General features: G+C 34.4%; 1 protein-coding gene across 4 annotated transcripts in view; it reads right to left on the reverse strand.

The window, feature by feature from the left end:
* The window catches only part of USP47 (ubiquitin specific peptidase 47), a 117520-nt gene that overhangs the window by 46961 nt on the left and 47554 nt on the right, over window positions 1-23005 (reverse strand). For 3 of the 4 annotated variants that reach the window (XM_072794059.1, XM_072794060.1, XM_072794061.1), the window contains 6 exons: window positions 21731-21844; window positions 19801-19939; window positions 14232-14328; window positions 12520-12665; window positions 12003-12082; window positions 3944-4093 (listed from right to left, as the gene is read on the reverse strand). In XM_072794059.1, coding sequence (XP_072650160.1) covers window positions 3944-4093; window positions 12003-12082; window positions 12520-12665; window positions 14232-14328; window positions 19801-19939; window positions 21731-21844 — 726 coding nt within the window. The remainder of the gene's footprint in view (window positions 1-3943; window positions 4094-12002; window positions 12083-12519; window positions 12666-14231; window positions 14329-19800; window positions 19940-21730; window positions 21845-23005) is intronic. The other variant, XM_072794062.1, reaches the window with a different exon arrangement.

Here is a 23005-nt window from a genome sequence, read left to right on the forward strand (position 1 = left end):
GTGATAATAAAGATATTGAAGTATACTTATCTAATAATAGAATTTACAATATATTAAAAGAAAATGGTCTATAATAGTACCCACTGCATAGAGTAGGCAACTCAATAAATATATGATAAAAGATACTCATGAAAAGACAGTATCTAAAATTTACTGTTAAATAGAAAAGCTCCTCCCTAGTTAATGTCAAACATGAGGTTCTATTGTTTATAATTTGTGAAATATGCTTTCATAGTCAACCAATAAAAATTATACTTCCAATTTTTATGTATTACTAGTATGTGTTTAGGACTATCTCATTATAAAAAGTATGTTTTCAATGTGCTTGGCAATAAGCAGATTCGAGGTTTCTTTGATAATGAAATTCAGAGAGATTAGTTTAGACAGCTCTAATCAATGAAAATAAAAGGTTCTGGTTTTCTCTCACAAACCATTAGAAACGAATTTCTTTAAAAAGTTAATACAAGGAATTTTTCAGCTGATATTAATTTTTCAGGATTAAGGAGATACGCAAAACAACAGTAAATTATAACACATATTTTAGGATTCTCACTCGCCCTCAACATCCCAAGGACATAAACAGTAATGTAATAAAGTACAGATAATCCTTAAGTCACCTTATTCTAGTCCAGAGCTTCCCAAAATATGTTCCTCAGAATTCTAGTGTCCCTTAAAATAGTCACAAATATCCCACAGAGAAAGAAAACGTTAGGTTAAGCACAGTTAAGCAAATTTCTCTATTACAGGGATCCTCAGGGCATTTAAAATAAAATATGCACAGTAAACATCTCAAAGAGGATTACAGTTGCATTGTTTCCCAAATTTAATCAAGGAAGCATTCTCCTAAACTTCTATTAAATCTTGTGGGAGAGGAGTGTGAAAAAGAACTCTGTCTGAGAGGTTAAGAGTGGCAAAAGAGCCCCTAATCATGGATTCCCTACGTGTTCAAGTAAAAAGGCCAGAAACTTAATAATCTTAGCTATAATATCTTAGCTATAATGACTAAAAAATAGTTCAACAAAGAAATTATGAAAAGTTTTTTTAAAAACTGTAGGCAATTTCTTGCAATCATTAAAAAAGCAGTCTGCTATCAATCAAGCTGAAAGAGGACCATAAACATTTATTATAAATATCATAATGATAAATTAAGTGCTAATTCCATTTATATATTAATCTCAAGTTAACTTATTTGAACACAGAGGATAAAACAACTCTAGAAATTGGAATGTTTCAGATGACGGTTAATAAAAACACTTCAATTTTTAATAGAACCTCACTCACACTTAATTGCCTGAAATTAAGCATCAGGTTGTTAACCTCATTATATATATCTATTATATTGTGGCTCACTGAAAGAATGTACAGTAAACAGAACACAGAATTATCAATGTTGTGTATGTATGTACATGTGTTATGTGTATACATATATCCAATAAAACAAAAATACCAGAATCCATCAATAAAAATAGGAAAATAAATTTTAAAAGAGTTCAATCCAAATTAAGCTAAGTATTATATATAGTCTGAGTGATATATAACTAGATTTTTTTATAATCCACATTTATACCTAATTCTTTTTAAAACACATTGAATTAACAAAATACACAATGGCAAGCAGTGATATAAAACTATTATTAGATGCTGTGTGATGACTTCTGTGGATTTAGAAGTGTAGATTACAGGTTTGAATTCAGAAAATGATGGGAATTCACTTACCTCTAACTAAAGTTCTCTGAAGGTAGTATCCTCCTTAGAACCCCTATCTTGGGTAGTTTACCTGCTGTAATTTCCCTAAAGAGATTCCAGCAAAGTCTAGCAAGTTTTAAGTTCCCTTCTGCAAGCCCTATTAGCGCATGTCTGTTATATAAACTTGCTCACATACTGCTTCATAGCTCTAACTTCAATTCTCACTGAATGACCACCACCACTACTACCACCACCATCCATATATCAACAGAAGACACCACCTTCGGAGAACTCCATTTGGAAATGTGTCTTTTTCTCACTTCTCCAAAACTATCCTCCAAAGTGCCCCACTGCTGCTATGTCTATAACATACTTGACAGTGGTGGGAATTCAGCAGGTGAGAAAATGAGGACACAAAGATTTAGCTAAGCAACTGGACTTACTGACTGTTCAAATCCGATACTCCAAAATAACACAACAAATATCACTAGCTTCCTCAACATACAATCTGTAAAAACACTAAACTGCACATATGTATGAAAAATCTCTCATAAAAAAATACTTTCATAACCAAAGCAGAAAATATTGTCTTTATCACCTGGGACTACCAAATATTTCTCTAGTTTATTCTGCTAATGAAGTGCCAATATTTAAAAATGAGTTAGAAAATAAGTTAAAGACAAATGTTGATAATTTTTCATTATGCCACTCCTACTTTAAACTATTAGAAAGAAAGGAAGAAAGAAAGAGAGAGAGAGAGAGAGAGAGGAAAGAAAGAAAGAAAGAAAGAAAGAAAGAAAGAAAGAAAGAAAGAAAGAAAGAAAGAAAGAAAGAAAGAAAGAAAGTTAGTTTAAAAAATGAAAAAGAAAGGAAAGAAGGGAGGGAGGGAGGGAGGGAGGGAGGGAGGGTTAAAAAAAAAAAAGAAAAACAAAATGAGCCACTCAAACCAAGGCCAAGCTCATACATCTAGGATGGCAGTTTACAAAAGGTACTGTTAACAAAATTTTTCAAATCTATAAAGGAAACTGAAACATAGTACAGGAAAGAAGACTTGGTGTTATATGATCTAGAAAAAGCCTTCTTGGATTCCAACCAAGTGATTCCATAATTTATTATTGATAGCCAAATGAAAGTAGGAGAAAAAAAGCAAAGGGAACCAACTGTCTTAGAGGCCAGAGGACCAAACCATATTTGAAGCACTATTTTAGAGGATAAAGTATGGAGTAACTTTAAAAACACTGATTTTAGCTACAAGCCACCGTAAGCTTGGTAATAACATAAATAAGGCCCAAAACAATATAGCTCTCTGAAAGTTTCCCCTGGCTCCTAACAGATTCACAATAAATGTTTCTGAATATTCCAATTTTAAAAATCAACTCTTTCCATGGCTCTCCTTTGTATCAGTAAACACAATAAAATGCAATAACAAAATTATCAAAAAGCAATTAAAAATGGATAATATGAAGAACAAGAAAATCTTACATAATCTCCCACTTGGATTCTCAGTATATACATAATCAAGCTAATTTTTAATTAATCAATTAACTAACATATCAGATTCTTCAAGTTCTTGTGTTCCTACAATGTATGGTTTTTAAGTTAAATTTTAGAATAAGGATGTTCTTTTTAAAAATGTGGCCTCTGTTTATCATAAAAACCAGAGGTTATTTTTTCCAGTTTTAAAAATATATGGAACAGGGGCACTTGGGTGGCTCAGATGGTTAAGCATCTGTCTTTTTGGCTCAAGTCATGATCTATCTGTGCCCTGAGATCAAGACCCACATCGGGCTCCCTGATCAGCAGGGAGTCTGCTTCTCCCTATTCCTCTGCCTCTCCTTCCTCCTGACCCCTCCCCCCAGTCATGCTCTAACTCTCTCTCTTAAATAAAATCTTAACAATGCACGCAAAACAAAAAGTACTTTCCAATACAAAAATGGTCACAAAATAGCATTTCTAAAACAGACTATTTAGAGATTTAAAAAAAGAATAAAGTGAAATAACCTAGTCATCTATCAGAAAGGAGAAAATACTAAACCATGAGGCAGTACATTTGCATTCACTTTCCCTTTTATACATGCACTATTAGGACTCACTGAAGGGTTAAAAATCTTCTAGATCTTGCCAGTTTAAGTGCAGGAATTACTAACAACCCAAGAAGGTGTATCTAGGATGATACTTACCTTACAACAGATTATACCACTGTGCTATTATGTATTCTGTGTATGGATACACAAGCAGTCAGCTGAAAGGTACACACCACACTAGCAAATGCTTGACTGGACCCATAAGGCCGGATGACCAATGGAATATCAAGATATGTGTCGATTCTCCAGCCCTCATAACCACATTCCAGACATCTCACGTAGTCCTTCAGCTTTCCTTGATACAGTTCATTTATAAGATCAGCCTAAAAATAAGAAGATTAAAAAGTGCTCCTTAAAAATAATTTGTAAAATACAAAAGACACAATAATTCCTGCTTTAAAAATAAATTTCAAAGGATATTCATTCTTTACTGTTGAAGTTTTAGAAGGCCTTGATTTATCTAGAATTCTGTTTAAAAAAAAAATGAAAGCTTAACCAATCAACTAAAAATCAATAAAATTAGATTAAAATTAATTTAAGAATCAATGTATAAAAATTAACAAGATTAATTCTCTTATCGCTAAAAACTCCACATTTTATTGAAGTCAGTTACCAATTTATTATACTATTAAGCTTCATGTTATCTTTTCATTAGGATGAGAATACATTACCACTTTAGTCATGTTGACAATTACATAACCAAATAACCAGCTAGTTTTACAGCTTTACATACGCATACCACCTCTCATACAATACTATATTCTGATTTTCTAAAGTTCTATCTTCTAGCTCAAGATGCAAATGAAACTTTTTAACTTTCAGTAATATACATAAAACCATTTTCAAGGGGAAACATTACACTGCAAATTAAAAAAAAAATATATATATATATATATACAGAAATTTTAAAAAAATCTTAAACTCCATCTTCATCAAAATATCCTCATTTAAAAGAATGGATCTCCCAGAGAGAGGAGGCAAGATGGCAGAAGAGGAGGGGTCCTCGTTTCATGTGGTCCTCCAAATTTAGCTACATAACTATCAAACAATCCTGAACACCTATGCATTCAACCTGAGATGTAAAGAAAGAATGGCTGGAACCCTACAAATAGAAAAGTGACCACTTTTTTCAAGGTAGGAGTGCAGAGAAGAGAAATGGAGGTGCTATACTGAAGACAAACGGTGGGGAAAGGGTGCCTTTGTAAGCCAGCTGCAGTGAAGTGATACAGTCCTAGAGCTAAAACGGGGACCTTTAAAAATCTGCTCCTGTGAGAGACTTCCCTGCTTGAAAGGTGCTCAGAGATGAAGTGGGGCAGAACCTCAGCTTCCTTTCACTGTATACAATTTTATTTCTGTATATATGTAAGTTTTCTTTTGTTTTTTAATAATTTTGGAATTGAGTACATTCTAACATCAGACCAAAATACACTCAGAACCAAATGGGTCACCGTTTTGGTAACTCAGTGAGATTATATTCTCTTCCCAACCCCCCCCCCAACCCTTTTGTTGTTCTTGTTTCCCTATAGAACTTTTGCATATATATATATATATATATTATATAAATTATATATAATTTATATATTTGTAAATATACATATTTATATAATATATATTTAAATATAATATGTATATTTATATAAAATTTATATTTATACATATATAAAATTTTGGAATTAAGTGCCTTCTAACATACAGACCAAGATACACTCAGAACCAAGTGGTTCGCTCTTTTGGTCCACTGAGTGAGATTATAGTCTCTCTCTCTCCATTTTACCCCTTCCTTTTTTGTTCTTATTGTTTCTCTCTCTTTTTTCTTTTTCTTGGTCTTTTTTCTTTTATTTTCTGGTCCCTGACCTCTTCAGAATTGTCTAGTGTGTATTTTGCTTGGGTCATGGTTGATATTTTTTACTTTGCTCACTCGTACGGCCATTCTGCACTGGACAAAATGACTAGAAGAAGGAATTCACCACAAAAGAAAGAACAACAGGTAATACTCTCTGTCACAGATCTAACGGATATAGATTTACATGTCAGAGAAATAGTTCAGGATTACAACTACAAAGTTACGAGTTGTACTTGAAAAAAAGCATGAAAGACTAGAGAATCTCTTAGTGCAGAAATGAGATCTAATCAGGCTGAAATTTAAAAAACTCGGAGATGCAGTCTAAACTGGATGCTCTAGCAGCTAGGGTATATGAGGCAGGAAAGAGAATAAGTGACACAGAAACTGAGTTGATAGGAAGGAAGCTGAGGAAAAGAGAAAAACAAGAGCCCACAGGAGAGGCTCTAAGAAATGTGATAGTCTGAAAAATAACATCCGTATTATTGGAATTCCAGAGGGCATAGAGAGAGAGGACCAGAAGGTATATTTGAGCAATTCATAACTGAGAATTTACCTAATCTGGAGAAGGAAACAGGCATTCATACCCAAGAGGTAGAGAGGACCCCCTCCCCAAATCAACAAAAACCAATCAACATCCTGACATATAATAGTGAAAATTGCAACTTATAACAGTGAAAATTGCAACTTTCAGAGGTAAAGAGGAAATCCTGAAAGCAGCTTCAGACAAGAGAATCCTAACATATAGAGGGAGAAGTACTAGATTAACAGCGACCTATCCACAGAGACGTGGAAGGCCAGAAATGGCTGGCATGATATATGCAGGGTACTAAATGAGAAAAATACACAGCCAAGAATACTTTACCAAGCAACACTGTCATTCAGAATGGAAGGAGAGATACAGAGATTCCAGGATAGACAAAGTGAAAGAATATGTGACCACCAAACTAGCCCTGCAAGAAATATTAAGGGGGATCCTATAATCGAAGAGGGAGCCCAAAGAAACAGAGACAATCTGCAGAAACAGGGAGTGTACAGCTAATACAATGACACTAAATTCCTATCTTTCAATTACTCTGAACATAAATAGGCTATATGCTCTAGTCAAAAGACACAAGGTATCAGACTGGATAAAAAAAGCAAGACCCATCTACATGCTGTCTTTACAAGAGATTTATTTTAGACCTAAGACACCTTCAGACTGAAAATGAGGAGGTGGAGAACTATTTACCATGCAAACAGACCTCAAAAGAAAGGTGGGGTAGTAATACTCATATCAGATAATTAGATTTTAAACCAAAGACTGTAGAAAGAGAGGAAGAGGGACACTATCATACATAAAGTGTCTATCCAACAAGAAGACTTAATAATTATTAATATTTATGCCTCTCATGTGTGAACAGCCAATTATACCAATTAATAACCAAAGTAAAGAAACACAAGGATAATAATACATTAATAGGCAACCTCAACACTTCACTTTCAGCAAAGGACAGATATTCTAAGCAGAAGATCAACAAGGCTTTGAATGGTACACTGGACCAGATAGACTTCATGGATACATACAGAACATTCCATCCCAATGCAACAGAATACACATTCTTCTCAACTGCACATGGAACTTTCTCCAGAATAGACCACATACTGGGTAACAAATCAGGTATCAACCAATACCAAAAAACTTGCATTATTCCCTGCATATTTTCAGACCACAATGCTTTGAACCTAAAACTAAATCACACCAAGAAATCTGGAAGGAACTCAAACACTTAGAGGTCAAAGAGCATCCTACTAAAAAATGAATGGGTCAACCAAGAAGTTAGAATTAGAATTAAATTAGAATTTAAAACATTCATGCAAATGAATAAAAATAAAAGCACATCTGTTCAAAATCTTTGGGATACGGCAAAGGCTGTTCTAAGAGGGAAACACATTTCAAAATAAGCCTTTCTCAAAAAAAAAAAAAAAAAAGAAAAGAAAAGAAAAGAAAAATCTCAAATACACAAGCTAACCTTAGGCCTAAAGGAGCTGGAAAAAGAACAGCAAATAAAGCTTAAACCAAGAAGGGGAAGAAAAATAATAAAGATTAGAGAAGAACTCAACAAGATAGAGACCAGAAGAACAGAATAGATAGATCAATGAAACTAGGAGCTGGCTCTTTTTTTTTTTTTTAAGATTGTATTTATTTATTTATTCATGAGAGAGAGAGAAAGAGAGAGAGACAGAGAGAGAGGCAGGCAGAGACACGGGCTGAGGGAAAAGCCCTGCCTGATGTGGGACTCTATCCCAGGTCTCCAGGATCACGCCCTGAGCTGAAGCTGGCACTAAATCACTGAGCCACCAGGGCTGCCCTTGGAGCTGGTTCTATGAAGAATTCATAGATGTGAAAATACTCACCAAGATACTAGCTAATAGGATCCAACAGTATATTAGAACGATTATTCACCATGACCAAGTGGGATTTCTTTCTGGGATGCAAGGGTGGTTCAACATTCATAAATCAAAGTGATAGGTCACATTAATAAAAGAAAAGACAAGAACCATATGATCCTCTCAACTAATGCAGAAAAAGCATTTCACAAAATACAGCATCCTTTCTTAAAACTCTTCAAAGCGTAGGGATAGAGGGAACATATCTCAATATTACAAAAGCCATCTACAAAAAGCCCACAGCAAGTACCATTCTCAATGGGAAAAACTGAGAGCCTTTCCTCTAAGGTCAGGAACATGATAGAGATGCCCATTCTCACAACTGCTGTTCAACATAGTACTAAAAGTCCTAGCCTCAGCAATCAGACAACAAAAATAAATAAAGGGCATTCAAATTAGCAAAGAAGTCAAATTCTAACTCTTCACAGATGACATGATACTGTATATGGAAAACCCAAAAGTCTCCACCTCAAAATTGCTAGAACTCATATAGCAATTCAGCAATCTGGCAGAAAACAAAATCCATGCACAGAAGTCAGTTGCATTTCTATACACTAACAATGGGACTGAAGAAAGAGAAATTAAGGAGTCAATCCCCATTCACAATCGCACCAAAAACCATAAGATACCTAGGAATAAACCTAACCAAAGAGGTAAAGGATCTATACTCTAAAAACTACAGAACACTTGGGAAAGAAATTGAGGAAGACACAAAGAGATGGGAAACATTGGAAGAATAAATATTTTGAAAATGTCAATGCTACCCAGAGCAATTTACATTCAGTGCAATCCCTATCAAAATACCAAGGACTTTCTTCACACAGTTGGAACAAATAATCCTAAGATCTGTATGGAACCAGAATAGACCCCAAATAGCCAGAGGAATGTTGAAAAAGAAAACCAAAGCTGGGGGTATCACAATGCCTGAATTCAAGCTGAATTACAAAACTGTGATCAAGACAATATAGAACCAGCATATTGTTACATACGTCAATGAACAGATACATAGGTCAATGGAACAGAATAGAGAACCCAGAAAGAACCCTCAACTCTATTGTCATATTGTCACATAGGTCACATAGGTCAATGAACAGATACATAGGACAATGGAACAGAATAGAGAACCCAGAAAGAACCCTCAACTCTATGGACACAGCAGGAAAGAATATCCAGTCTCTTCAATAAATGGTGCTGGGAAAACTGGACAGTCACATGTAGAAGGATGAAACTGGACCATTCTCTTATACCATACACAAAGATAAACTCAAAACGGATGAAAGATGTAAATGAGAGACAGGAATCCACCAAAATCCTAGAGGAGAACACAGGCAGCAACCTTTTTGACCTCAGCCACAGCAACTTCTTGCAAGACACAACTCTACAGGCAAGCGAAAAAAAAGCAAAAATGAACTACTGGGACTTCATCAACATAAAAAACTTCTGCACAGCAAAGGAAATGGTCAATGAAACCAAAAGACAACCAAAAGAATGGGAGAATATATCTGCAAATGACATATCAGATAAAGGGCTAGTATCCAAAAACTGTAGAGAACTTATCAAACTCAACACTCAAAAAACAAAGAATCCAATCAAGAAATGGGCATAAGTCACGAACAGACACTTTTCCAAAGAAGGCCTACACATGGCCAACAAAAACATGGAAAAAAGCCCCACATCACTTGCCATCAGGGAACTATAAATCAAAATCACAATGAGATACCACTTTACACCAGTGAGAGTGCCTAAATTAATGACAGGAAACAAAAAATGTTGGTGAGGATGCGGAGAAAGGGAAATCCTCTTGCATTATTGGTGGGAACGCAAGCTGCTGAAGCCCACTCTGGAAAAGGTTCCTCAAGAAGTTAAAAATAGAACTACTCTATGACCCAGTAATGGCTATCTACCCCAAAGATACAGATGTAGTGAAACAATGGACACCTGCACCCCAATGTTCACAACAGCAATGCTCACCACAGCCAAACTGTGGAAGAAGCTGAAATGTCCTTTGACAGATAAATGGATAAAGAAGATGTGATTGCATTCATGTGGATGGAACTAGAGGGTATTATGCTGAGTGAAATAAGTCAAGTGGAGAAAGACAATTATATGGTTTCACTCATATGTGGAATATAAGAAATAGTGAAAGGGACCATAAGGGAAGGTGAGGAAACTGAGTGGGTAAAAATTAGAAAGGAAAACAAATTGCAAGAGACTCCTGATTCTGGGAAACAAAGGGTTGCGGAAGGGAAGGTCAGTAGGGGGATGGGGTAACTGGGTGACAAGCATTAAGGAGGGTACATGAAGTGATGAGCACTGGATATTAAACCATATGTTGGCAAACTGAATTTAATTTTTTTTAAATGTGAATAGTGGAAAAAAAAAATAAAAGCGTGAATGAATCTCTAAGTCCCCAAACTTAGCCAACTGGGCCTTCTGTCCCAAAAAAGGCAGGTAACTCCATTAGTAAGGAGCCTCCAAGTGAATGTCTTGCCTCAAAATTCTTGTCCCAAAAAGGGATATAAGGGGATCCCTGGGTGGCGCAGTGGTTTGGCGCCTGCCTTTGGCCCAGGGCGCGATCCTGGAGACCCAGGATCGAATCCCACATCGGGCTCCCGGTACATGGAGCCTGCTTCTCCCTCTGCCTGTGTCTCTGCCTCTCTCTCTCTCTCTGTGTGACTATCATAAATAAATAAAATAAAAATTAAAAAAAACAAAACAAAACAAAAAAAAACAAAAAGGGATATAAGGACAAGAGTAACTTCAGACCTATGAAGAAGAAATAGCCCCTACTATATACATAAATTTACTAAAATGCAATAGGACTAGGTAAAGAAACTAGATCACTAAGTAAACTTAATTTTTATTTAATATCTCTTAAGTAAGAATGGAAAAGGAAAGTATATTACAATTTACCTCTTTCATAAATGTATATCTCTTCAAATGTCTAGGGCTTATAACCCATCATCATCATCTATACTATGTCATTTATTTAATGAAGCTTTCTTCATTCATCTGCCTCAGTCATATTTGATTATATCTTCTGCATCTGGGAGGGCATTTCTAAGTGGTTCAAATCAGTGTTTTTCGAAGTTTTGATAACCCACAGTAAGAAAATAATGTTATATCACAACCTAGTACATCTAACTTAACAAAATTTGCACAATAGTACCCTTACTTTTGTGATACTCTTATACTTTTCTATACTATTCCATTTTTTAAGTGCTGATGTAGATTCATTAAATTGATTTTATAACCCACAAATGGATCACAACCTACAGTTCGAAAACTCTGGCCCCAGCCATCATCATAATTATAACCAGACAGCTGACCTTCCAGCCTATCTTACAGATTCCTCCCTTTTTATCCCTATGATACCCCAACCCCCATAATTAGAGCCAGTATAAAACCTCCTCTTTCCTGAGTTCTGAATCCCACCCAGTTCAGCCTTCTCTTCATCCCACAATGGTGTATCTAATGCTCTCCCCATTTCTAACCTGTTCTTTTTCTACTGGCAAAAGAGTCAGATTAACAGGAATCTTAGAAGTCAAAAGAGTATCTCCTTGGTCAAAATGAAGGTAATATTCAACTATACTTAACCTGCTATAGATAACAATACATATAATTTACTTGGTAAATATCTGAATATATTGTTCAAAAATCCCCCAAAACCAAACACACACATGTATGTATATATTTATATGTGAATTATATAGTTTTCAGTTAAAAAGACACCACCTAGATCATAGAAACCAACTTCCTTATTTTAAAGATGAGGAAATGAGGTCTAGGGTGGTTTAATGAGGATCTGTAGGACTCAGTTAATGGCTAAGTGAGAACCTAGTACTTTCAATTCCCCATTTGATACTGGACTAATGCCAAAGTTTTAAAAATGTTACAATAGAACAAAAGTCACTTATGAATAATTTATTAGAAAACATTCCCTTCAACCTGAGATGAATTACCTGTTCTGTTTGTTTCCATTTCTGTTCCAAAGCATCAAACATGACTCTGCACAGTTCTTGTACATCATGCTGCTGCCAAGCTATTTTAAGATAAAATTTAATTAAAAACAGCAATAAATTTAGTGTAATTAAACATTAGTTTGTTTAAAAGCAAATTGTCAAAAACATGGGAAAGTAACATATGCTTCACAATGCTATAATATTTGCTATTTTTGTTACTTTTCACTGAGAGTTAAGAAAGATACTAAGAAAAATCTAGGACAACAAACTAAAAATTTTAGTTTACGTACATAAAATTAAGAGTTTAACTAAACTTTCTTCACAAGAAAATTTTAATTGATCAAAACTTTACCCCTAGTTCTTAAATTTTAAAAATAAGCTATTTTTAAATTCCAACAAAAGGCAATGAGGTCTATAGTAAAGTTAACTAAGTTATTAATATATCTTGTTTATAATATTGTCTCCCAGAATTCCTTTGAATATTAGAAACACTTATCATTACAAGAGAAATTAGTACCCTCACTACTATCCCATCCAAAGCTCCTCGTAACATCTGTGGTTTCAATAGCTCTCTTTTTGCTGGTTTGTAACAAAACAAAAAGCCTTTGAAGTTGGTATGGGATACTTGTCACTGGATCTTCTTCAGATTCTTCAAATTCCCACCTATTGAAATAAAATATTTGAATATTATTTATAAAACATTTTTATTCTTTAAAGCTATCATTAATATTAACGTGATAATAATGTAAGACCTTGACTCTGGGGGTATTCAGAATTTGGCTATTAACTGAAGCTATTATTATCTAATGAAATAGCAGCCTTTCCCTAATTCATAAATACAGAAGAAATTTAGACTTTAACAAGAAAAAGCATAAGAAGGCAACATGAATGAAAGGCAAAGCTCATCTAAAAATAATCATAAAACCTGAATCTGATCAAGTCTCTTTTTCTAATTATTAATTCATAAAAATACAGAGAACAGAACAATATTAAATGACACGATTGCATTCAACTATCAAAATCCAAACTGTGGAAAACTACAGGATAAATGATACCAGTTTTCAATATATTTATTTTCAAGGAATAAACTGTAAGGAGGAAAAAAAGATGGAAGGGGATTAAAAAATAAATTAAATAGACTAAGACTCTTAACAGTCAGTTGACTGTATGGCTCTCGTTTGGATCCTAATTTGAACAGATTGTAAAAATTATGAGGCAATCAAGGAAACCTTATTAGCAATAACCTGAGATATATTTACAGGTGGATGATACAACAGGAGTGTGCTTCCAAATAATCAGAATAGAGGATATTAAATAAAAAAGACTGATCACGAGTTGATAATATACAAAGCTAGGTGATGGGTACAGAGGGATTCATTACAAGGTCTATGTTCAAAAGTAAATTCAGATGATGACCTTCCACATGAATGGAATGATAATATAATGTTGTCTGAGCAACACAATCAATATTAAAAGTTCCAAAAATACTTTAAATATATATTCAAGGATCTTATTCAAAATAACACAAGGGTAAAATTAGTTAATCTGTACTTTAAAATGTCTTGAAAAATAAGTATGCATACCTTAAAGAAAATACACAAGATATATTAAACGTATTATAATAAGATACTCATAAAAATAATTGTCTTTTACGGTTTATTTAAGTAGGATTTCCTTCATAGAAAAAAAAAGGATTTCCTTCATAGAGCATTTTAAAGTACCTGAAGTATACAATACTGGCTTTTACACCACACACACACACACAACCCTCAAAGGACAGCTCTAAATTATATTTTAATTAGAAACAAAGTCTGCAGGTTTAAAAAGATAACTGTGTCTTAAATTGAGAAGTGTAAGGAAAGAAGAATATGGTTTAAATATCTAGATTATCACAAAAAGCCTAAAAGCCCCTATAAAATTTCTTTATAAAGACATTAAAGATGTAAGTGAGGGAAGCTTTAATATGGTAATTTATCCCAAATGTAAATCTTATTAATTTTATCCTTTTCTGGTCTACACATGGACGGTTTTCTCTCTCCACAAATATTTTATATGTCAATCTCTCATAAGATCTTTTTCTTATATAGTATTCAAGATGTGTTTTACAAGTGAGAAATGCCCCAAACTTTACAAATAAGTATAAGAAAGTAAATTAGATTTTATCAGTTAAAACCTGTACTTTCATTCTTATATCGGTTTTATTTATAAAATTTTTCTTTGAATACTCACTTATACAATGCATTCCTAAATTCTGGAGTCATAAAAAGTGTCTGCAAAAGGCTATTCAAATAGCAAGTCATTGCTTGGTTTACTAATCCCACATATCCTTTAAAAAGAAAACACAAGTATATATAAATCAGCATTTACATTTAAAAAAATAAGAATTTAATGAACAGTAAAAATTGAGAGGTTAAGGTTACTCAGTTGGAAATTACTTTAAATTTTTTCAACAATACCTAAGAAAGACCCCTTTTTCTAAAATGCTGTACTATGTAAATCTTGTTTCTCAGAAAAAGTGAGGATATCTTGTTAAATGTCCAGAGATATACAAGGATATTATGCAGCATTTAATAAAATTTAAAGAGGAGTACTTCAATATGTTTACTTGATATAAAAATAATCTTTGTTCCCCAAATTGATAACTTGTTGATTAAAGTGGAAAAGTATAAACATTTACTTTAACTATCACACATCTGAAACAGGAAGACTGAACTGAACCAGGTATGCATGCTATCAGGCCTTATAAACCAATTTATGCCAAGAATTAATAACATAGGAGATAAATTCATTTTACATATAACTTAGAATGACTTCCTCTATTTTAACAAGCACATGAAGTATGAGATTGTTTACATCAGCACACTATGCAAAGAGTGACTACAAAGTAAGAAGTTAGAAATAGGCAAGAATAGAGAGAGGGAATGGGGAAGGGAAGAGGGAGAAAAAGGGAGAAGCTCATAGCAACTTAAAGTTCAAGTGAATGTTTAAAATTACTTAGGCTTATATATTTGTTTGGATATGGCTACCATTGTTGAGAACATTTTTGAAATTTCTCCTTTGAAGTAGACTTTAGGCCCAGTTTATGAGATACATATACACCAAAAAAATATCAGTCCCATCATTTTAGTTATACCTCATTAAGTGAGCAAAATGTGGTAAACACTTTGCTTAATAATTAAACTTATTTACTCCCAGCTAATACTGAATGACTTGGGTATTTCAAATCAATCAATCAAATCTCTTCTCAGCAGATGCTGAAGGTGTTCACTGAAGTTTTTCAAAATACTTTTTCAATTTCCCAACTATAATGTCTTGAGAAAAGCTAGGCTCTGTAGATAACTATATTGCCAAAAGTGATGAAAGGACAAATATGCATGCTAAAACTTGGTCAGTTGCGGAAAAGAAGAACAGATTTCATGTTATCTGTATGGTTCTAAGAAGAGATCAAGTAGCTGCTCAGTTTTCATTTTGGACTAAGGTTCAAGTTTTTATTTCTAGGGGTGGGAGTGAATGGGTGACGGGCACTGGGGGTTATTCTGTATGTTAGTAAATTGAACACCAATAAAAAATAAATTAAAAAAAAAGTTTTTATTTCTAATGCCTTTCATATTTAAGAATACTGTGTTTATAGAGGTGCCTGGGTGGCTCAATAGGTTAAATGTCCAACTTTTGATTTTTGGCTCAGTTCATGCATGATATCAGGATTGTGAGATGGAGCCCTGTATCAGGCTTCATGCCAGGCATGAAGCTGCTTAAGAGTCTCTCTTCCCCACCCCCCTCTCAAAAAAAGGGGGAAAAAAACTACTGTGTGTGTGTGTGTGTGTGTGTGCATTCTACTGTACATCGTTTAGAATTTTAAGTTGCTTCAATTCCTAACCATCCCCGATCTGAGTTGTTTTCATAGCACTCTGTCTTTAACCTATATTGGAGCCTTCAGTTCACTATTCTGTAATGACCTATTTACTTATATGTCTTCCCTATCTGACTGTGAGTGGAGGGATCAAATCTTATTAATCTCTCTATCCTACTACTTAGCATAGCAGCAGGTGCACTTAAGGGGAAAGTGCATATGAAACACAAATTTGTATGATATCTGCCCTGATTATTAATAATGAAGTATTATTTCATTCTTAGTTCATATAAAAAGATTCTTTGACACAAACAACAGTGCTTTGGCCAGGAGACAAGGCTGGTCTACGTCTTGTTGGCTAAGACTGCCTGGAATTTCCCTTTTTCTCCATCTCCTTCCCGTAATCACTCAACAGTCAGGATGAATACTATTATTGTCCTTTGTGTACCCATATACCAATTATGTATCATTTATGGGTGACTTGTTTCCCTTCCCCGGGCTTAAAAAAAAGATGATAGGAAAAGAGAGTTTAAGCGGAGGGAGTGGCAGTACTTAATTATTACCAATGTTCTTTATTTTCTCATTAGCAATAAAAATCATATAGAAAAACATATAGTCATTTGTACTTGATTTCGCACCATATTTGCAGAGAATGAACAGTGTCTCATGTAAAGGTACTATTTGCAAAACTATGAAGATTTCAGTAATATTCATAAAAGCGCTACTGAATAGAAATCTTTTGTCATTAAGCATTGTCCACATCAAAAAACTTCTTTTTTTTTTTTTTTTAATTTTTATTTATTTATAATAGTCACAGAGAGAGAGAGAGAAAGAGGCAGAGACACAGGCAGAGGGAGAAGCAGGCTCCATGCACCGGGAGCCCGACGTGGGATTCGATCCCGGGTCTTCAGGATCACGCCCTGGGCCAAAGGCAGGCGCCAAACCACTGCGCCACCCAGGGATCCCCACATCAAAAAACTTCAAATGACAATTGTTATCAAATGGGTCCTGTATGGACACCTGGGTGGCTCAGTGGTTGAGTGTCTGCCTTTGGCTCAGGTCATGATCCTGGGGTCTTGAATTGGGCTCCATGCAGGGAGCGTGCTTCTCCCTCTGCCTGTGTCTCTGTCTTTCTCTGTCTCTCATGAATAAAATCTTAAAGATAAAAAGGGTCCTATAACTTAAACAGCTATGAATCAATACTGTAAATGTGAGCCACTAAGGGAAAAGAAGGTGATTCTGTGAGGGGCACATGTGGAAAGAAATCCTGAACAGAACCAGCAGGTAATGAAGTAGCCATCAAACGGTCCAAATGAAGAATATAGAATGCAACAGGCCAACTCCTAGAGCTGATAAAATAAAAGAATTGTTAAAGAAACTGGCCAAGGACAGTTATCATAGATTCAGATAATGGATCACCTCAAGTCCATATTAGCCTTCAATCTGCTCCTTATCCCTTAGTATTCATATACACAATACCCCACCCTGGCCGGCTCATAGTACCTCCTATCAACAGTGGCTAGCTACCCCGAGGGGGTTGGTAGGCAAGGGAGACAGAAAAGAATATATCAAATCCCTAAACCTCTTGCATTAGGAGAAATGTGTTCCTGGAGCCCTGGGTCAAAATCATGATGGCATTTTCCAATAAAAATACTTTGTACACCGTGCCAAGATTTACAATAATTTAAGGAAAATGCAAATTCAATAGTCACTAACAACATTATGTTTGAAACACAACTACTTTGGATACTTATAAACTATTTTAGTTCAGAAAGGCAGGACCCCTAGAAAACTGGAGGAAAAATATACAGGTAGGAAAAAGGAGTGGAGTAGAGGTGCATGAGAAATATAATTGGGAATGAAGGCTATTATTACGTGACAATTTAGAACAAAGGCCTCTAAATTTTTTTTAAATAAACTTCAACAGTAATTCAATGAACAGAAAGAATCAGAAATAAAAATAAGGAAATAATCAGAAATAAAAATAAAAACCTATGTACAAGAATGTTCATCATAGGGACTATGATGGTGGGTGGCTAAGCAGTTGAGTACCTGCCTTCAGCCCAGGGCATGATCCTGGAGTCCCAGGATCGAGTCCTGCATCGGGCTCCCTGCACAGAGCCTGCTTCTCCCTCTGCCTGTGTCTCTGCCTCTGTGTCTCTCATGAATGAATGAATAAATAAAATCTTTTTTTTTTAAATGTCATTATAACATCAGTAATAATTTGCTTAAATATCTAAATCATTCAATGAAATACTGTTTTTCAGTCATTCAAAATCCTATATTAAAATACTATATAATAGCATTGAAAATGTTTATCATAGAGAATTAAAGAAAAATACACAGTAAAAAATGCTCATAACATATGATACCCCATTTTCTTAAAAGCACACATATGGAGAGGAAAGATAAAATAGAAATAAGCAAAATCACTAAGTAGTTTCTGCTAGTAGTATAGGGATTTTCACTTTCTTCATTTTAAAGTATGACAATGAGCATGTATTACATTTGTATAATCAGAGAAAGAACTTTTTTTAAAGTATGAGTCAGTCTCTAGGAATTTATAGGCATCATAGAGCCATAGAGCATACAGCACAAAGTAGGAGTTCTGTAAATACTCCTACATAAAGGACTGAATTGGTTGTCAGAATACAAAGCAAATAGTTCAAGAATCCTGATTTGTTAAATCTGGAACTTTCTCAAAGTATTCCAACTATCTCAGAATAACCTAGGGTGCTTATTTAAAACAAAATGGAATTTATCTAACCAGAAATTTTGAGAAGTAATGCCTTGGAACCCACTTTTGACAAGTGTCCCCAAATGACTTTTAAAGAAACAAAAATTTGAGAATCACTATTCTAGACAGATAGTGTAACAATGAACAGCTTTATTATCTCCTATTATCTGAAACAGAAAATAATTTTGTACCCTCTTTTATTCCTGGTACTTAACTATAGAATGTTCTACTGATACAAATGATTCTAAATACCAAACATGACCAGCTTTTACTGGTATTTTCAGAACAAATACGCCAGTAAGCCTGTACAAATGATCAGCTATGAGGACATTATTCTACATTTTAATTACAAAATATATTAACTAGAAAATTACAGATCACATTAGGACAACATTTGCAATGTTATGCTATAGTTTTATTTTCATACTAGATACTTGCATATAGTACTTAAAACCATCTCTGTTTCTGAAGTACTTAGAGATTCTGCAGTCACACCTAGCAGTACCAGCTGTGCAATCGAAGGCTTCTCAGAACCCAGGTTCCACTTCTTTTAACATGAATAATAGTATCTACTGCAAAGGTTTGCTGTGAGATCAAATGTTATGTAGAAGTACTCAGACTATATGTAAGGCAATTAATCAACCTTACAGATAAAGGGATAAATTCTTACATAAAGCAATTTTAGTGCTCAATAAATTGAAAAAAATCAAAATTCTAAGTTTAATAATGCTCAGAAAAAAAGTTGACAGGAATTTTAAAATTACACAATTAGTTTCAAACACATGATTAAACTAAAATATGACACAGTAGGTCTAATAAGCTTGGCCCATCTGCTTCAAAATGGAAGTATCCCCCCAGAGTCTATCCTAATCCATGAAGATATAATAGAAACTCCTTCCAAAGAAAGTCACCTTAAGATTAGATTCAAAATAGAAAACTAACAAAAAGAAAAGTCTTCCCTCAAAATACAGTATTCAATATTTTTTTACTTTATTACTAAATAGTGGCAGTAACAATATAGTAAGGGAAACAACGAGTTGAGGGAAAGAGAAGCCACATTATTGTTCTATTTCTGTTAACTAGTGATCTTGCTTTGGGTCTCAATTTTCTAATCCATAAAATGAGAGGATTAGGCTTGAGAGCTCTCCGATTACTGAGTCTAACACACCATGATTTTGTGAAAAGACCACAAAAATAGTAATAAATCTTACCAGTTTCTGATTTATTCAAAATAGATGAATAGGAGTAGTTTTGGCTGACATAATCACTGGTAGAGCCCACAGAACCTTCTCTTGGAAGTGGACCTATAAATCGGTCATGGACATTATCATCTCCAGCACTGGAATCCTCCTAAAATGCAGCATAACCAATATTTACTGAATGGCATATGTTGCTGAAACAATGGGAAAAAAAAAAAAACACATACTAATTGCTGAGGCAATGAAAAAAACACAAGGCATTACTATTACCACCACAATATTCAAAGGCATGCATACTCTCACCATTTCCCATAGGAAGGCTCGATAGATGCCCAATGTAAAACACTGTGGAGAGGTGCTCATGTCTCTTTTCAAAGTTCTTACTTTTGCAATTTCCCTTAACTCTCTTTCAAATTTTGTTTATAGGAGAGAAGGAGAAAGTTCCATTGTGAACTCTTTGATGACATGGTCTGTCATTTATTTTTATAACATCCTTGCCAAGTAGACTTAGCAGGTAGGCCATACTTAAAAAGTTTTGGATAAAATGGATCATTTCCTATTGTCTCCAATAAAACTTCCTATTAACGAAGATGTTAAAATGGATTCAGGGATATAAAATCAGCATAAATAATTAAGACACAGCTGAAGAGTAATTACTGTGCATTTTTAAAAATTCCCAAACTGTGGATTTAGAGTTCCCAAAATAGGTAATTTATATTTCAATGTCATTCAGATTAATCAAAATCTTCTCACGATGTCCTAAAAATAAGTGATGAGATAGAGCATATTCTAGTATTGCTTCAGTATGGATGCTCTGTATTTAATTATTGTCTACTGACCAGACAAGTATTCTAATTCACAACAGACTTCTACATGAAAAGCATCAAATAGAAGAACTTTTCCTGAGTGAAGTTTCATTGAAGAGGAGCGTTCTGAAAAAGTCGATAAAGTCTGTGAGCCTTAGTTTCCTCAGCCTGTAAAATAGCAAGGTAAATCAGACCAAGTTTTCTCAATCTTTTTTAGGAGTAACCCTCAAATTGGGAGTTACTGGATTAGATGAGCTCTAGGGCCACTGGACCATATCGGAAAGCCTACAGAAATATGAACTGAGGCAAAATACTAAAAGATTAGAAATAAAAAGCACGTAACTTGAAAAAGTAATTTTTCCAGAAAGGCGGGTGAGAATAGGAGCAAAATTATCAGAGTGGAGAATTCTTGGGGTCTGTCCCTACCCTAAAATACAGAAAAATCCAGGCATAACTGCCAAGGACTTACAGCAACCAAGCAAACGCTTAACCAAAGGAGAAACCACTGACACATAATAGGAACTCTCTGTAGTGTTTTCACTTATTCTGGATCTACCCCATACCTGTTGTGGTGGTAGTCTTGAAAACAGCAACCCCTGTTTCCAGGGCAGCAACAGACCATGCTACAAACACAAGCAACAGTGCTCTAGATGCCCACTGTTGCCATGTTAACATATACACTTACAGTAAGCCAACATAAAACAGAAAAATAATTTATTATACATAAATTACAAATTATCTCTCTCCTTCCTTTGGAATATTTCTTCCCAATAGTGACAGTACAGAAAAATTATGAATATAAGGCTTCTAAAAAGTTTACCACTGGAGGGTATTATGCTGAGTGAAGTAAGTCAGTCGGAGAAGGACAAACATTATATGTTCTCATTCATGTGGGGAATATTAATAATAGTGGAAGGGAATATAAGGGAAGGGAGAAGAAATGTGTGGGAAATATCAGAAAGGGAGACATAACGTAAAGACTGCTAACTCTGGGAAACGAACTAGGGGTGGTAGAAGGGGAGGAGGGCGGGGGGTGGGAGTGATTGGGTGACGGGCACTGGGGGTTATTCTGTATGTTGGTAAACTGAACACCAATAAAAAAAAAAAAAAAAGATATTAAAAAAAAAAAAGTTTACCAGCAGTATTTGAGGCTGTTCACCATCTTTATCTGTCAAATGCAGAAAGTTCTTCTTTCCTGGCTCAAAATTAGCATCAAGAAGAGACTTGTCACTGGTATGGTCCAGTGGAGCCTATGGGCATGAAATAAAATATCTCAGATTACAAGGAACATTAAGTATAATAAAATAAAACAAGGAATATGTAAATGAATCCACAATTTTTGATTCAACATATTTTTTTAAATAAAGATTCTGGTAAATTCTGTTAATCTGGACTTGGAATTAACTTATTTACTCATGTATTAGGGTGGCTAACCCCATGACCGTGCATATACTGACAGTTATCCCAGATGTGCATATTGCCTAACATCTTAAAAAAAAAAAAAAAAAAAACCTGGAGGAAAAAAAGGTAAAGAAGTAATGTAAGTATTATACAAAAAAAAAAATAAGTACAAACATTTATGTTTCTATGTTCTCTAAAATATATTCAATACAATATATAATGGATTTTCATGAAGACTAGCTAAAGATAACTTTATGTAACTGTAAAAACATATTTTGATATATGAATATGAGAATTTCCAGATAAGCAACACACTAAAAATCCAACCAAAATAATTTGTAATATACCAACACGGGCACTTTAAGAACTCCTGAAGGAAGTGATAGCCTATCTCAAGTCCGCTGCCAGGATCCAGAGGATCCCAGGAACAGAAGTGATCACTCTTGAAAATGAAACACCTAAGATATGTAGCCTTTACATAACTCTTTATCTGGTAAGGCAATTTCATTCTGATGTACTCTGGTTGGTGGATGATAGATGGAGCTCTGCACGCTTTAAGTCTATACTAGGAACTCACTCACAGGCTAGTACATTGTTGAGAAAAATGAGAGATGAAATGAACACCCCATTCTTTGCTTTAAAACTATTTTATTAAAAAAAACTATTTTATTATATTAAAGAATATTTTTAATGCTTCCAAAACATGAGAAATGCCTCCTTAGGAGGACTTATTTTATTGCAATGCCTTTCTTAGGAACTTAACATTATATAAAAGTATGAATAAGTACTAAGGAAAACAAAAACTCTAACTGTAAAAGATGTTGCCACTTGCTATTTGTGTGACTTTGGGAAAGTTAACTCCATTTCCCCATGACTCAGTTTCTTTACCTATGTCATGAGGCTGCAATAGGACCTACCTCACAGAATGGTTATTAAGGACTAAATGAGTTTATACTTGTATAAAGCCTCACACCAGAACAATTCTAAGTACACAGTAAGTTTAAAGTGTT

Source organism: Canis lupus, chromosome 23, assembly GCF_048164855.1.
Source record: "Canis lupus baileyi chromosome 23, mCanLup2.hap1, whole genome shotgun sequence".
NCBI lineage: Eukaryota > Metazoa > Chordata > Mammalia > Carnivora > Canidae > Canis > Canis lupus.